General features: G+C 37.2%; 2 protein-coding genes across 3 annotated transcripts in view; one reads left to right on the top strand and one right to left on the bottom strand.

Annotated features, from left to right (window-relative positions):
* Positions 1 to 6219, bottom strand: part of METTL15 (methyltransferase 15, mitochondrial 12S rRNA N4-cytidine) — a 202309-nt gene extending 196090 nt beyond the window's left edge. The window contains exons 1-2 of one of the 2 annotated variants that reach the window (XM_068554985.1): positions 6126 to 6219; positions 740 to 1017 (exon numbers count right to left, since the gene is read on the bottom strand). In XM_068554985.1, the coding sequence (XP_068411086.1) occupies positions 740 to 1000 (261 nt within the window). In that variant the 5' untranslated portion in view covers positions 1001 to 1017; positions 6126 to 6219. Of the gene's footprint in view, positions 1 to 739; positions 1018 to 3973; positions 4067 to 6125 lie in introns of those variants that run through there. The other variant, XM_068554984.1, reaches the window with a different exon arrangement.
* A 90-nt stretch (positions 6220 to 6309) lies between these two features.
* The window catches only part of KIF18A (kinesin family member 18A), a 78146-nt gene continuing 67095 nt past the window's right edge, over positions 6310 to 17360 (top strand). The window contains exons 1-2 of the mRNA XM_068555113.1: positions 6310 to 6391; positions 14944 to 15316. Of these exons, the coding sequence (XP_068411214.1) occupies positions 14992 to 15316 (325 nt within the window). The 5' untranslated portion in view covers positions 6310 to 6391; positions 14944 to 14991. The remainder of the gene's footprint in view (positions 6392 to 14943; positions 15317 to 17360) is intronic.

Genomic DNA, 17360 nt, shown 5'->3' with positions numbered 1-17360 from the left:
ATTCCTAAAAAGATACGAAAATTCTCAAGAAGCTATACTAGAATTCAGTTTTCATACCCTAACCACATAGCCGGAATAATGTTCTTTTCCTTTTAAAACTGTTATTTAACAAAACTAATAACTCTGGAAAACAGTTTAGCAGATTCTCAAAAAGTTAGGCATAAAGTTATCATATGACCCAGCAATTCCACTCCTAGGTACATGCCCAAGAGAACTGAATACATGTCCACACAAAAACTTGTACATGAATGTTCATAGCAGCATTACTCAGAGTAGTCCAAATGTGGAAACATACATCTCATCAATTGATGAATGGATTTTAAAAAAAGCCGTATCCATACAATGGAATGATTCAGGAATAAAAAGAAATGAAGTACCGAAAAACGCTAAAATGTGGATAAATATTGAAAACATGCTAAGTAAAAGAAGGCAGGCGGAAAAGACCACATATTGTATGAATTCATTGATATGAAATGTCCAGATTAGACAAATCCATATAGACAAAAAATAGATTAGTGGTTGTCAGGGGCAAGAAGGGGGTCAATGGGGAGTGAATGCTAATGGGTATGGGGTTTCCTACTGAGGTGATAAAAATGTTCTTGCATTAGACAGTGGTGATAATTGCATAAGCTCGTGAATATACTAAAAAACACTGAATTGTACACCTTAAAATTGTGAATATTAAGTGAATTATATCTCAATTAAAAAGTGTTAGAAAATATAAAACTAACCAACTTACCTGCCCTTTTTGTGGTGCCAAACAACGAACAACTTCATCCACCATCACTGGAATATGTAATTTAGTCATTGCTTCAGAATCTCTGTCTTGTAACTCCTGAGCTCCAGTTTGATCTGTTTGCTCCTGGGCTTCATATTCATTATATCTTTCTGCTGTAGCATGTATTTTTTTTGGCCAGACACCCAAATTAAATATGCCAGATTCCAACCAGCACGAAAGAAATTTTTTATAGATTCTACAAAAATATGGGTATTGAAGCATTCTGTAGATCAACAAATCTAGAAAAAAATTTAAAATATCATGATTGTTGGCTTTTTTCAAAAGAATGTTATAATACTTGGGGGAAAGCAAATTAGTATGAAATATTTAACACAGGAAAAATATGTAAAATTCATCATCTCAGACAAGTGAAGGTGACTACCCTCCTTATGCAAAGCAAGGAACCCAAGAGAACCCCAGAAACTATCTGAAAATACAATTTTTAATGTGGCCTGATAAGCTCTGAGACCATTAATGTTTTAACCATCAGAGATGTGAATATTGATTAATCAGTCATCATTTTTCTGAAAAGGATTAAAAACATTATTCTATTTTAGGTTCACATGGTCTTTTATTTCAAGCTCTTCTAACTGTTTTTCTCATAATGCTAAATCTTCATTTTCAATTTAACTTTGTTTGAAAAATTGTCCCTGAAAAAAGACTATGCATCTACAACCAAAAAGAAAAGGAGGTTATCAGTTTGTGAAAATCTTACAGATTTGTCATGGATATGCTCTGATGAAATCACCTCACCATGGCTTATATCAGTGAAATACATATCATTTTAAACTATAACTTTATAAACACTCCACTGAACACACTTTGGCACTTCATATCATTTTAATTATCTGCTCCCTGCCCCATGCCCCAAAAAAAGCAAGTAAATAACTGATATATTCCTTCGCTTTCTCTTACTTGCTCCATTTTATTCTGTAATCTGTAATTCTTCAAAATGGAGAGGAAAAAAGTAATTTATGAAATATATTAACAGAATACCCTTTGAAAACATTATGTTCTTTACCCATTTGGATGCAAGCAACATTTTTGATATTATTAAAGTAAATAACAATTTAACACTACTCTTTTCCTTCCTCATGGATAATGAGTTATTTAAAAGTACGAACCACACTTTTATATCCATGAAATCAGATGCACACTAGGCGCTTAATACGTGTTTTCTGGAAAAAATAAAAATATAAAAGAATGGATGGATAAATTCCAGATTCTATAGAATTAACCTTGCTTTAGAAAATTTTACCTGTCTCACTGACCCACCAAAAACCACATTCTCAAAATATTTAAGAAACATAAATCTTGAGTAAATATGCCTTCCCTTCCTTTTGCATTAGAAAATGAAGAATAATGTTGAAAAGTCAATCACATGTAATGACTGGAAAATAAATAAAAATACATATTTGATATTATATAAATATAATATCAGTAAGATGTAACCTTGAGGATACCAAAGACATAATTCACAGAATTATGTTGTAAATGTGACACAGAAAAAACATGGCAAAAAAAAAATTTTAATGAGAGTTTTAAGTAAGATTTTGGATGTTCAGCAGTAACAAATTAGCCAAATTATGAATTATGCCTTATGTTTTCCAGAAAGTTTACAAAAGTAAGCCAAACTATGCTCTAACTTAGCATTTCTAACATATTTCAAAATAAAAGCTAACATTTATTGAACACTTACTAAGTACCACTTACTATTCTAAGCACACTACATGTACTAACTCATTCAATCCTTACCCCAACTCTTAAAGGTAGGTACTATTATTATTTCCATGTTGCAGATGAGGAAAACAGAGAAGTAATTTGCTGAAAAGTCACATAGCTGGAGAGCCATAAAGCTAGAACTGTAACATCAGCATTCTATCCCCAGAACTTTTTCTCTTAACCTATATGCTATAAACACAGCCCACTGGCTCTATTTAATACACTCATGTAATTGAATGGTACTTTGATTACACTATGACAAGGTATTTGTAGTATTCCATGAATTAGATTTTTTTTAAGGAGCCAATATTTTATTGCTTGGTCCTACTCCACTTGGAAATACAGTATACTGTGGGGCACCCAACAGAGGACACAGGAACGATGTACAGCCCTAAATAGTGGAATATGGAGTATTTAAACAATACAACCAATAACTTATTCGATTCTTTTGCCTATCCAATATATGTAAACAATCTATACTGTATGTTCAGATTTTGATTTTTTTAAAAAAACAAGCAAACAAACAAATAAAAAGCCCATCAACTCCAATATCAGAATCAGAACCACACAGGAAAAAGCAAATAGGGTAGGAAAAAATGCTTCTTTCAACAGCGCTTAATTTTCTTCTGCATTCAATTTCTTTGTATTTACTCAAATATATTCAAGGTACAAAGCCTGTAGATATTAGTATACACTAATTGGCTACTAATGTGGGTAAACATGGAGAAAAGGCCTCAATAATTAATCTTCCTTTTTGGTTGTGTCTTTGAATACCTCCCTAAAAATGGAAGGGGGCAAGTTCTAAAGGGAGTTCCTTCCCTCTCTTCTGCAGCCCCATATCCCACCAGATAACCCAGAGCACTTCCACAGTCCGCTAAGAACTAGCTCCCCTAAACGATTTAAGATAGTTTAACTTCCCTCTGTTCACAGAAAAGAAGCAGGATATCAGGAAACCTAAACTCTACAGCCAACTCTGTGGTTTCCTAGGCAAGCCATTTAACTTTTCTCTGCCAGCAAAATTCAATTTAAACTGCTGAGACCACGGAATTAGCCAGGTTACTCTTTTAAATGTGGGAACACAAAGGTGAGCGATACCTCTGAAAACTACCTGCTCACCGGAGCTACCAATTACCATCATTGCAGTCAGCTCCCCCTGCAGAGAAAACCCTTCGGAAACTTAATTCCTAAGGCCAAAAATTCGACCTGGAGGCTGGCACCCGAACACAGAGAAAGTGAAAGAGGTCCTAAAGAAAAAGTTAGAATCCATTCTTTTGCGTAAGAATTACACTCTGACAAGGGAAACTGTTTAGAAACTTCTGAACTCAGGATTAATGAGTGTTGAGGGGAGGAAGCGGGAGAGCAGAGGCGCGAGTTTCCTCTGTGCTGGGTGAATCCGGCAACCCATGGAAGTTCCCCCAAAGGTGAGGGGGGTGCTCCAAAAGAGCTCCCGGGACTCGGCCACCTTCTCCTCACCTGAGGCACGAAGATTTCTCAGTTGGCCTCTAACTCGGGCCTGCGACGACCACAACGGTGACAGAGAACCTGAGTTTACCGCCCGCACAAGTCCCAACCCTGGGGGAAACTTGCGAGAACGGACAGATTGGGCCCACGTCCGCCCCAGCAACAGAGGACCGTCTGCCTTTGGTTCCGCTGCTTCCAGGCCCCAGCTGCCAAAGGGTCCCAGTAGCTCGGGGTTCCAAATGGTGTTCCTGGGAGAGGTGCGGGATATAAGTCCCTAGCATTGCCAGGTTGAAATTCACTTTTACTTTTTTTTTTTTAACGTCTGATGAAACCTCAAATCTCACTTTCCATTTTATCCTTCTCTCCACTCTTTTCAGTTTACTCTGAACCTATGTTAAATTTCTATGTTTTAAATAACATGGCAGTTAGTATACTCTAATTTCTAACAACAGGTGGGAATTTCTGTCTCCTTAGCACTACGTGTTTGGAAAGTTTTGGTTCTTTTCCCTACATTTCGTTACAAAATACGCCAGTTTCTTGTCCTTTCTGTTGTACGCCTTAATGTCTTGCCAAACTAAAGAGAAGCCAGCTGGCATAGTAAATCTACAATTCCTTAAAAATATGGACTTCAAAATCTGAACACTGTTAAATGGCAAGTGTAAGGCAGAATTTAAAGTTAAATGTAAAATAAGCATTTAGATTAGGTGTGGAAACACCTGTGAGACTGGTCAGCCTTATACAATGTGGGTATCAAAAACGACGAAATTTAAACACTTCTACTTACTTATTCACCAATGATCAGTGCACCTTTACAAGAAATTGGTAATATATGCCTATTTTCAGACTACATTAAGATAGCATCTTAATATCACTTAATCTAGAAAGTATTTCAGAAACAAATGACTCCATTCTGAATTCGCTGGGTTGTACCCTTCAACAGAAATATTTTCCTTTAGAGATTTTCTGAAAACTTCAGTTTTCTCTTCAGTAAAATGAATAGTATCTACATCTCATGGACTGTTTCGAAAATTAAGTGACCAGATAACATATATAAAATTAATAAATGTCCAGGACATCAAAGGTAAAGTACTATAGAGTGAGTGCATATTTGAAATAAAATTAAAAGGCTTCTCAATTTTATTACCAAACCAAGCACCATATAAATCACTATCTCATTAGCAAAGATATATGTAATACAGCCAGCAATTAGTAGCTTTATTGATGCTCTATCCAGTGTTCAGAAAGAATCTTATAATATGCATCATATACAATACATAGTGCTTCTGATTTTCAATAGGAAATAAATGTCTATAATATGAGCGTTTCCCCTACATTGTTTCACTTATAATACTCTGCATTTGGTATTGTGCCATCCTGTATATATGGTGATGTTGAATCACTAGAGCATAAGCTCTGAGAGCGCAGGGATTTTGACTCAATTGTGTGCTATTATGTCCTTAAAATCTACAATCAATAACTGCTGAGTGAATGGATACAACAGTAGTAACATAAAGAACAACAATAAAATTCAGATCATACTATTAAAAATATCCTGATAAATAAAAGATGAATTCTCTTAGCGAACACATTTCCCATTTTTTTCCAGGTATTTTTTTCTTTTTAAAGTGTACATTCTAAAATACTACCTACAACCCAGGCTTAAAAGCCCATTGCATCCAATAATGAACTAAGCCAATAAATTTAAATAAATTTATTTTGTAATGCCATCATTAGAAAGAAATGTAAAAAACAGCCATACAACAAATAATTTCAGAGTCAGCACTAAGGGAGTAGGCCTGGGGTTCCTGAGAAATGAAACCTGGGGCCTCAAACCAAAGTCCTGAACTTTCAATTAACTGAGGGGAATTGACCCCAGTTCGGTCCAACTGAAAGTGGTTGGAACGAACAGGTCCATATACCTTCCAGATCATGGGACCTGTGCCTTGGAGGCCTCACTTCTCAATAGAGAAAAGGAGAAAACAAATACCCAGAACCCATTAATCCACACCCAACAGGCTCCGCCTCTCCCCCTAGCAGAGGGCACCGCCAACCCCTGCCCGCACCCATCTCACTCACACCCAGAACCCTGGGACCGGAGCCCGCGCCCACAGTCTGAAGGCTGCCTGAAGATCCCAGGTGGCAGCTCCGGCCTAGCCCCGCCCACCTCGGGCAACGCCTCCGGAAACTGCCGTGCGAGTTGCCACGGTGACACGGAGCAAGGTAGCTTCCACGGCAAGGGGCCGCTGAGACGCCGGGCTCCAAACTGCAGCGCGCCACGGCCACGTCCGGCGTGATGACGTCACGAAGACGGCAGCCAATGAAACGAGGCGCTGAGAAAGCAGGCTTGGGTTTGAATCTCGTGGCTGAGTTTGAATCGCTGAGGGGCGGACATTGAAGTGAAGCGTCTCCGTAACCTCTCCGGGGCCTGAGGTGAGTGAAAGGCAAGAGAAGAAAACTCTGGTCTCGGGGACATTTCTTCGGATGACCCGTCTCGCAGGGAGCGGAGGGGTCCCGCCGCCTCAGGGATAGAGGACCAAGTGGGCTTGTTGACAAATACGGAAGCGTTAGGTGGGGCGGTGGGGGTGGGGATGGGAGTGGGCCTGGTTAGGGTCCCAGTGGAGAAAGTGAAAGGAAGAAGGAACTCGAGAACCCACTAGAATGTGGCTCTGCCTCATCGGGAGACCTCGACTGCTCAGCAGGAAGGTCAGGGATCTCCTGCCTGAAATTCTCAGGAAGTCGGAAGTTTTAAAGGGCATCTTGGCCCCTTTCCCAGACTTTGGCAGAACACTTTAACTGTCCGGCACCTTACAGTGTAAAGTTCCTTTCGGACTCCAAATTCAGAGTGTTTTGTTTCAGACACAGATGTAAATGTAACTCTGGGTTTAACTATCAAGAGGAGCCTTGGTTCACCAGCTTATAACCTTTTTGTCCAGCGAGGTTCTGCGTTAACCTGACAAAGGTCACTTGGGTACCTTCCCAGACCCCAACTGTAGCATCAAAATAAGACCTGCCAGCACTGACTAACGGGATTGCTGGGGATCAGATGAGCTATGGAAGAGATACTGGTTGACAAAGTGCTCTGCAAATGAAAGGGACTTAAAGCACTGAGAATCAGTTCTACCGTCTGTTCGTAGTTTCTGCGAGATTCGCCTTGAGGAGTGCTCATTAGGCACTCAGTTTCAGAGAAGTCAAGGCTGACTGCTGTTTACTCTATGAGATTATTTGACCAGAATTGAATAATTGTGCTGTATAACGTATAGTTTAGGTTACTAACTATTATCGGGTAGAATGTGTTAGGCATTCTACAGGTTTTAGTTGATAGTGTTATTCTACCACGGTCAGCGCCCCCCGCCTTGGATTTTGGGAGGTATTTTTGAACTTTGTTGCGGGAGAACGTAAGATCCAAAGGCTAGATACTGCTTGTTATTAAGCTTCTACTATTTTATAAGAATTGTATATTTCGGCACACAAAGATTATCTGCCTTTAACGGTAGCAATTGTCTCCTCTTCTGTTACTAAATAAGTATTTACAAGTACACAAAATTTTCATTTTAAAAATGTATCTTATCCCACTATAAATATACCTTGAATCAGTTAAGGTACACAATAAAATGACTTTTATGCTGTGAACTCTGAAAACTAGGAGGAAAAAATAGCCCAGATGTCAGTGCTGCCCTTCCCTCCATTTGAGATTTTCGTTCTTCCTTGATGCTTACAAGTTAATGGAAGCAGTGGCTCTAACACTCAAGTTATTTCCAATAAGAGGTTTAAGTTGCATAGAGACTATACATGATAGAGTGGAGGATAGTTCCTGGTCCTAACAAATGTTTATTGAATCTGAATCTAATTCAGATTTGAATTTGTATTTAAGAAATCATTTATAACTGTGTTACTCCACACATTCAAGAAAATTTATACGACCTTTCTGTTCCATTGTTTGAAAGCCTTCTGTTTTGATTCCAATAGACCAGAGTTAAGAACAAGGACTTCGGATTTGGACCTGGATTGACATTCTGGCTTCTCACTTACTCTCTCTTGTCATCTTGGAAAAATTCCTTAGCCTAAAGCTAAGTCTCTGTTTTTGTAAAATGGAGACAATAATAGAGTCTACTTTATCTTTTTAAGGATTGAATGAGATGATGAATGTCAAATGTTTACCATGGCAATGATCATCGTTGTTCATTATTACTAGTTATCACCGTATCTACCTAATCCAAGAGTTCTCAATTAATAGCATATTTTCTGAGAATAGATAACTGTGTGTGTTATCCAGCAAGCACAGAGAAATCATGAATTTTCAGTTTTATTTCAACATTCATTCAGGAGCCCCAGTACTAGGCCCTGAGAGGTTTCTGTCAAAAGTAGGCAAATAGTTTTAACTTCTATCAGAAAATTTCTGGGGGTTATATATTTACATCATGGAGAGTGATGATTAAATACTTGAGCTTTAGATTCAGTCAGTCTGAGTTCAAATTCTACGTCTGTGCTTCCAGTAGTGTGACTTCAGCCAGTTAACTTAATCTGTCTATACTACAGTTTCTCTCTATATAAAATAGGTATGATAATAATACCTATATCATAGGATTGTTACAGGGATTAAATGAGAAGTATGTAAATTGCTTAGCACATTTGTATTTGTAGAATAAGAGCTCAGGAGAAAGTATTCCATAATTGTTACTAAATGAAAGTTTGTGTTTAAGGTAAATTTTAATCTTGTTTTGTTTTGCTTTTTTTTGAAATAAAAATACCTAGACTTGTTTAAAATCCAAATAATACAAAAGGATATAAAGTAGAAAGTAAGCCTGCCTGTCACCCAGACCCTCATATTTTCCCATCATCAAGCAACTGGTATTATCAATTTCCTCTGTTCTCTTCCTGAGAGAGCCCATGCATGTACAAATATGTATATACCTTTTGAAAATACAAATGTTTGAATGCCAGGTCCACTATTCTGCACTTGTTTTTTGCACACATATCTTGAAACTCTGCATTATTTCATTCAGTTATTCAACAAGTATGTAATAAATCATAAATATCTGACAAGCCCTCTTCTAGGTTCTGGAGTGCAGATGAAGTTCATACTCTCATAGTGCTTACATTTTAGAAGGTAAATAAGCAATAACTATGTAACCAAATAATATATATTTTCCAAGTAGTCTAGATACTAGGAAGAAAAATAAAGCAGATAAGGGATTAGAGAGGCAAAGGCACGGTGATACAGTTTTGAATGGAATCTATAGGGAAATCCTCTGTGAAGTGACATATGAATAGAGACCTGAATGATGAACTGAGATATTAAGATTTGCAAATATCTGAAGGCAGAGCCTTCCAGGCAAAGAGAAGAGAAGGTGCAGAGGCCATGAGGCCAGAACGAGACTGAGGTGTTGAAGGAACACTGAGGACAGTGTAACTGAAACAATAATTGCGAGGTGGGATAACATTTGGAGACAGGGATGGAGAGGTAGAACCCACAAAACCCACAGATGTAGAACCCACAGAACATGGTAAGGAGTTTACATTTTATTCTTATGCTGGGAAGTCATTGGAGCAGGAGAACAAGATGAGGTCCATAACATGATCTGATGGCTTTTGAAGAAGGTATCAGTACATACAATCAATGAATTAAGTAAAATTTATTATACTTTCATATAATCTTTGACTTAATTGGCTTAAACTTTATCTAGGGAGAACAGTAACTAGATATAAGATAAGAACTTGCCTGTTCCACTTGGTTCATATTCACTTGCAACTATTGAAGAGAATTAGTTTTAACACCTCTTCATTAAACATAACAGAAGAATGAGCTTTTCTGTGTAAGTCAGTCTCCCAGAAAATTGAATGTTACCCTTGTTAAGTGATAGTGTTTTAACCATCTTCAATGATTAACATAAAACATGATCTTGCTTTCCTAATTTTGTAAAGAAATTGGGCACATTATTTAACTATTTTTGATGCCTCGGGGTCCTCATTGGAATTTCTTGTTATTGCCAACCATTGTACTCTACTGTGATATGTTGGTTCTCTTGGAGAAGTATATTACATGTTTACCTCTACTCTAAATGGATTTATTGCTTTCTTGAATTCCATGTCTACTTCTTATAACTTATTAATTAATTTATTCATTAATCAAATGTTTGAGAACTTACTATATACCAGGCACACTACAAGAGATAAGGAGGGATATAAAGGTAGAAGCGTACAGTCCTATTAGCTGTTATGTTTTGTCACTTTCTAGTACACTTTTCTAATCATATGCAATAATCACAAAAGTTAGAGCTAGAAAAGGACTTTAGATATCATATAGTCCAACCCTGTCATTTTATAGATTACCACTAAAGCCCCTTCATTACTCTCTTTCATACTGTACTTTCTCTAGACTAGACAATTACCTTTCTGTTATAATGAAAATGGCATTAGAAGTGTTTATCCTTAATGTTTTAGTCCCACCAATGAAATCCTACCAGCTTGCTTTTTAGATTCTATCAACAAATACCACTTAAGAGTAGATATGACAAAATTGATCATAGTCTGTGATACTATCTTCTGAATGATCATCTGAAAAGAATTTTTGAATCAACACAGTATTGCACAGGTAACGATATTTAGGCTTTTCTTTTGCCACTTCTTAGTAAAAATGGTTAAGGATATGCTTTCTGTGTGCCTTATTCAGAATCAACTGGATGTCCATCTCTTTTACTTGGCCATGTTAGAAAAGAAAGCAGTCATCATGTTTTAATGTAGGAACAACATTGTTAATCCCTGAAGACATCAGTATATTTGAACATAATTGAGCAAATTTTTACATTCAGTAATTCCCACTTAACTTAAAATCAAATCTGAGCTCTAGAATCTGGCATTCAAATCTTCTAGATCCGGCCGCACCTTTATCCAGTTTAATCTTTTTAATACATCCCTCTCCTTTCCCTTTTCTCTCCAGCTGCAGTCAGGACTGAACAAAGCTAAACTGAGCATCTCTTTAGATGCTCCAGATAGAATTACAATCATCTAAAACTAAACTGTTAAACAAAATGAGATTTAAGCAAATTCACCATGCAGCCAGTTATGTCCTCTGTACAAGCTGTTTCCTACCACAGGCTTTTGGACTTGCTGCCTGCAATACTCTTACCCCAGAGTGCCGCTTACTTGCTCAGTCCCACACTTCAGTGTCTGTAAAAAGTTACCCCACTAGACAAGCTTTTCACAACTGCCCCATCTAAAATAGGAGCCCACACATACACTTCTGACCCTATCTATCCCAAGACCCAGAAAAATGCCTAGCACATAGAAGGCACTCAATAATATTTATTAAATGCACAACTAGTTTTCTTTCCTGAAATTTTTTTTTTTTTAACCTGGTTAATAACTATCCATCCTTCAGCTCTCAGTTCCAGTCATTCCTCTAGGAAGCTTTCTAAGAATATCAATCTCCTATTATAGTCTTAGGTAGCAAAGTTAACCTTTACCTGATAGCACTTGTCACAGTTACACCTTTGCATATTTGTGTCATTTTATCAATGTCTGTTTCCTCACTAAGCTGTATGTAATAGTAACAATAATAGCAGTAATAGCAAACAGTTGTAATGCATACTCTGTGCCAGGCATTGTTCTAAGTGCTAATCCTCACAAGAACTCTGTGAGGTAGGTATTATTATTAATCCCACTTTACAGATGAGGAAACTAAACCACAAGGGGGTTAAGTAACTTGCCCACTGTCACAGCCAGTAAAGTAGTAGAACTGGGATTTTAACAGTTAACTTTTTGAATTAATGATTAATTAATTAACAAGAGATACCTTCCAAGCTAAGATCAGTTTTTTGTTTGTTTGTTTTGGTTTTGGGTTTTTTTAATTAATTAATTTATTTATTTATTTATTTGGCTGAGTCGGGTGTTAGTTGTGGCACGCGGGATCTTAATTGTGGTGCGCAGGCTCTTCGTTGCAGCACGTGGGCTTCTCTCTAGTTGTGGCACACGGGCTCCAGAGTGTGTCGCCTCTGTAGTTGCGGCACGCAGCCCCTCCAGTTGTGGTGCACGGGCTCAGTAGTTGTGGCACACAGGCTTAGTTGCCCCATCACATGTAGGATCTTAGTTCCCCAGCCAGGGGTCAAACCTGCATCCCCTGCATTGGAAGGCGGATTCTACCACTGGATCACCAGGGAAGTCCCCTAAGATCTGTTTTGAAATAATCACCTGATGTTTTATATATGTTTTTTTAACCATTTCATTTGTGTGTATTTTATCTATCATTGAAAAAAAAGTGTATCCGTTAAAATCAAGGCATTTGTTGAACATTTCTAAAAGCTTTTAGAAGTGTGCATAGAGGTTAGTTTTTGGTAATACAAAGAATGTGAGACTCTACTAGCCTTTAATAGACAGGGATCAGAAATGCTAAACATCCTCTAATAACTGGGACAGTTCCGAATAAGGAAGAATTGTCCTACCCAAACTGCCAGTGATAAGCTCATTGGGAAACACTAAAAAGATGGACCAGTATCTTTGGGAAGAAGAGGCAGGAAGGGGGGCAGATAAGGAAGAGAACTGACATTTATTGAATGCCTTCATACACTTAATACTTGTTATCTCTTTCAGCCTTCACAACAGCTATTAGATATTATTCCTTTTATACAAATGAGAAACCTGAGACTCAGTGAGGCTAAGTAACTTGTCCAAGGTCACAGAAGTGGGGTATAGGTACTCTGTGGGGGTTGGCTAGACAGAAGCTCAAGGGTGAAGAAAGAGCGGAGTAGCAATTCACATGGGACCTCACTGTTAGAATCCAAATGACCATCCTTTCCTCTTCAGTGTTCCAATTTTGGGGGAGAACAGAGTCCTAAAAAGGGAGTGCTGTGTCCAGTGTCTTTTGCTTTTAGATTGCTTTGGCCTTATTTGAATTGTTTCCAAAAGTATATGATTTTATGACATATTTTAGCTTTATCATTGTTGTTATTTCTTCCACTTTAGGAAACAAACAAAATATCTTCTTTTAACTCTTTCCCCCTCCACCCACACCATTTCTTTGCTTACTTTTGCAGTAGTACTTCCTATATTTGCTATCTGAGTCTTCTATTCAGGCCTTTGTCCTACCATTCCATTCCCCCAAAATTGCTCTTGTTTGTCTCCATGTTGCCAAATCCCCTGATTATGTCTTAGTAAGTATTTAACCTATTAGCAGTATTTAGCACAATTGATCATTCTCTCCTCCTTGATTTAAAAGTTCCCCCTAAATCTTAATGCCACGTTAAGCTTTAAAAACTTTGAAAAGCTTCAGATGGCATTAAGACTCTGAGGACAGTGTTTACTTTCATAACAGCTTTCAGCTGCCTTGACATTTCCACCTGGATGTTGATTAAAATTCTCAAATTCAAGATATCCAGAATGAACTCCTGATCTTCCCCCCAAAACCTGCTCTACCCTCAGATATTTCCATCTCAGTTGATGGCTACTCTATTCTTCCAACACTCAGGCCAAGAACTTTGGAGTTATTCTTGAATCATTTCTCTCATTCCCCACATCTATCTATCAGGAAATTCTTTTGTCTTTACCTTTAGCATACATCCAAAATCTGACCACCACCCTGTTCTGAGTTGACAGCACCATCTCTTGTCTACATTACTTCAGTGGCCCCACTAGTTTCTATTTCCTAAAGTATGTCAGCAGTGAAAGTAATCAGATTATGTCACAATACAAAAAATTAAATGACACGCACATACAAAAACTTGATAAATCTCTGAAATATTAGTCAGACCCTGGGCTTCCACTTCAACTCAAACTTTGTAGCTAAACCGTATAAACTCACAGGTATAGACTACCCAAAAAGCTAGCTTTGATTTTTCACAAGGGCTCTGATACTATTTTAGTTTGGATCACAGGAATGGACAAGAAAGGATATCTCAGAATCATATTAAGGTAATGAAGGGAGAGCTTTGGCTTATGAGCTATTTTTAATAAAAGTGATCTTGGCGGCAAATCTCTTGGCAGTGGAAATTGACACAACCAGGCTTATCTCTGCCTGTATCTCAGAGACCCATAGGGTTAAAAATAGTTCCAGGGATGTGTCAGTTGGCTAGCCCAGGTATGAAGGTGACAGAGATAGTATATTCCCCCAACTGTGTATTCAGAGATGCTAATCTCTGAATATAGATCCTAGTCTCTGCTCTATAATGATGTAAGTTTAAGGTACATCAGTGACAGGTTCAAAAAGTATGGTCTGACTATACGACTACCTCACATAAAAACAAGAAAAGTAAGGATAAACTAATAAAGATCAACAATTTAGGAACCTCAACTATCCAGAAAATAATCTAGGATCGAAAAGTTAAGACCAAGAAAAAAAAAGAAAGCCTTTTAGTATTCACTAATTTATTTAGTCATCAAGTATTTATAGTATCTACCATGTGCCAGGCACTGTTTTAGGCTTGGAACGCATTGATAAGCAAAACAGATTTAAAAAAAAGAAAAATGCCCTTAAAGGGCTTATAGTTTAACTAGAAGAGAGAAAGTAGACAACAAACATGCTAAATAAGTAAAAAGTACCTATTCTATTAGGAGGTGGTAAGTGCTTTGGGAAAAAGTAGAACAGTATAAGGGCGATTAGGAATTGGGTTGGCAATTTTAATAAGGACGGGCCGAAGGGGCAACATTTGAGCCAGGACTTGAAAGAAGTGAAGGAGTTAGTCATGTAGTTATTGAGGAAAGCACTTTATGATAGAATGGCTAGCAGAAAGATCATGTTTGGGGCGCTTGGTGTGTTAGCTGGAATAGAGTGAGCAAAGAGGAAAGCAATAGGACATGAGGTGAAAAATGTAGGCCATTAACAGAACTTCAATTCTGAATAAGGTAACCACTGGACGGTTTTGAACCAAGGATTTCCAGTAACATTTACCAGATGAGTGGAACAAAATTAACACCTTTCTTTATTTAATAAGTACTATATGCTAGTCATTTTGCATACAAGTAGAATTAATATTAATACTTTTTAATTTCAGAGAAATATTCAACCATTCACATAAACAAAGGAATCAAGATAATCAACAATGTCTGTCGCTGAGGAAGACCTGTGTCATCACATGAAAGTAGTTGTTCGTGTGCGTCCTGAGAACACAAAAGAAAAGGCATCTGGATTCCATAAAGTGGTCCATGTTGTGGATAAGCATATTCTAGTTTTTGATCCCAAGCAAGAAGAAATCAGTTTTTTCCATGGAAAGAAAACTATAAATCGAGATATTACAAAGAGACAAAATAAGGACCTTAAATTTGTATTCGATGCTGTTTTTGACGAAACTTCAACTCAATTGGAAGTTTTTGAACACACTACTAAGCCAATTCTTCGTAGTTTTTTGAATGGATATAATTGCACAGGTAATTGTTTCAGTTGGGATTTAATGTTTCCATCTGATTTCAGTTTTATATTAAAACAGACATCTACTTGACCCTTTCTTCTAAATATAATCAATTTTAAGGTGCTTGTTTGCTAAAAATTCTTTAGTAGTTCACTGTAAATGTAGATTTTCTTTGAAATTTAGTCATCATATATAACATATATCATTTGTGAAACTTTTCCTAGGTCTTGCTTTGGTTCCTATAGATGGTCATCCTTTCAGTTTCTTATGTTTTAAAACCATGTGCTTCTGGTAATTGATGCCAGATTTCTCACAATTTGTATTCATAAATATTCCCAATGTTCACCTATACAACTGTCTATCCCTGGGGAATAGTGGGACATTTCTGAACATTTAGCAGTTTCTTCATAGCACCATTTTTTCTTTGTAGTACCTTGAAGTAAAAATTTTTAAAGCCCACGTTGAGTATCATGAGTATCATGCTGTTTTCGCATATCTTCAGCCCAAAAAAGCATCTTTAGTGCTCTCGATAGACCTATAATAATTTGCCTTTCAAAATGGCTATGTTGATTTCCTAGAAAGAGAGCTCTCCAAAATGCCAGTTAATTGAATGCTTACCAGGCACTGCACACCATTATTAATATCTTATTTTTGTAGTTACCATAATTTATGGCATTTTCTTTAAGACACCCCAAAACTGTTACATGTTTCACTGTCTTTCACTGACTCATTCACTTTTATTACAGAAGACTTACCCTCTAGGTCAGGCAAGAATGGAATGTGGTTTATTGATTAGACCTGCTTTGATTCTCATTTTTAAGCTGATATTCTTTTCCTCATTCATGAAACTTCATATTGTCTCTAGAGATTTAAAAAATTTCTCTTGACTCCAAATGAAAAAATCTCTACCAAAGTAATACTGAGTCTTTGGTTTCTTCTTGGTTTTACTTTATATTATCCAGCTATCTTAAGACTTCTTGATGTACTACTAGCTTATAGAAAATAGAACAAAATGAAACACGCATCAGTTTAATCCATTCTACTGAAAAGTATTTTTGTAGTTTGTTAACGAACTTAGCAGAGAGATTTAACCTATAAAAAAAATTCTCAAAGACTTATTGCTTTATCTGAATATTATGTTGGGTATTTTCAATATGTTATTCAGAGTGGTTTTTTTCTTTGTTTTTTGCATTTGAAGAAATGCATCACTGTTCTATTGTACTGGATAGAGTCTTGAAAACAAAGTAATTTGCCTAAAACAAAGATTTTAAAAGGAATTTTATAAATGGCTTTTATCTGGAATTCAGCAAACTTGTATTGAGTACCTGCTTTGTGCCAAGTCACTTGCAAGGTGGGAAGGATACATAGCCTCCACTTTGGTGGAGCTCACAGTTAGAAATACAGTATGATACATGCTAGAGTAAAAGGATGTAAGCATACACTGAGGGCTCAAATGAGAGCGTAGCCACTTCGGCCTAAGACAGTTAGGGAAGTCACAGGAAAGTGACTTTTGTGCTGAATATTTAGTGCAGGTAGAAGTTGTCCAGCTGGATTAAGTAGAGGAACTCTCCAGGACAAAGGCAATGGACTCAAAAAGGAGCAGCACATGTGGAGAACTTCAGATAATCTAGTATGCCAAAGCACAGCAAGGAAGAAATAGTCTGGAGAGATATCCAGGGATCTTCCCTTAGAGTCACTAGTAATATTTCTAGGTGAAGAATTTGAACTTTCTCATATGGGACTGTGGAACAATTAAGAAGATTTAACATATTCATATTTCGTTTTCTTAAAAACAACTGTACAAATTCTAAGGGATTTGTTAAAGAAGATTGAGGCTAATGGGTAGGGAGACTGATAATTGATTAAAATTTGTGATTGTTGTTGAAGAAAGGGAGCATGTGGGGGGCGGTTGGGTGGGTGAAGGCACCGTTCATCAATAGAGAATATAGGAGTAAGAGTAGACTTGTGCTGAAATTGCCAGGATTTAAAAATAAGACTATAAATTAATTTGGATCTGTTGGATTTAAAGTTACTGTTCAGGATATCCAGATGGAAGTATTCAC

Source organism: Eschrichtius robustus, chromosome 11, assembly GCF_028021215.1.
Source record: "Eschrichtius robustus isolate mEscRob2 chromosome 11, mEscRob2.pri, whole genome shotgun sequence".
Lineage (NCBI taxonomy): Eukaryota > Metazoa > Chordata > Mammalia > Artiodactyla > Eschrichtiidae > Eschrichtius > Eschrichtius robustus.
This window is presented reverse-complemented; position numbering and strand designations above follow the sequence as displayed.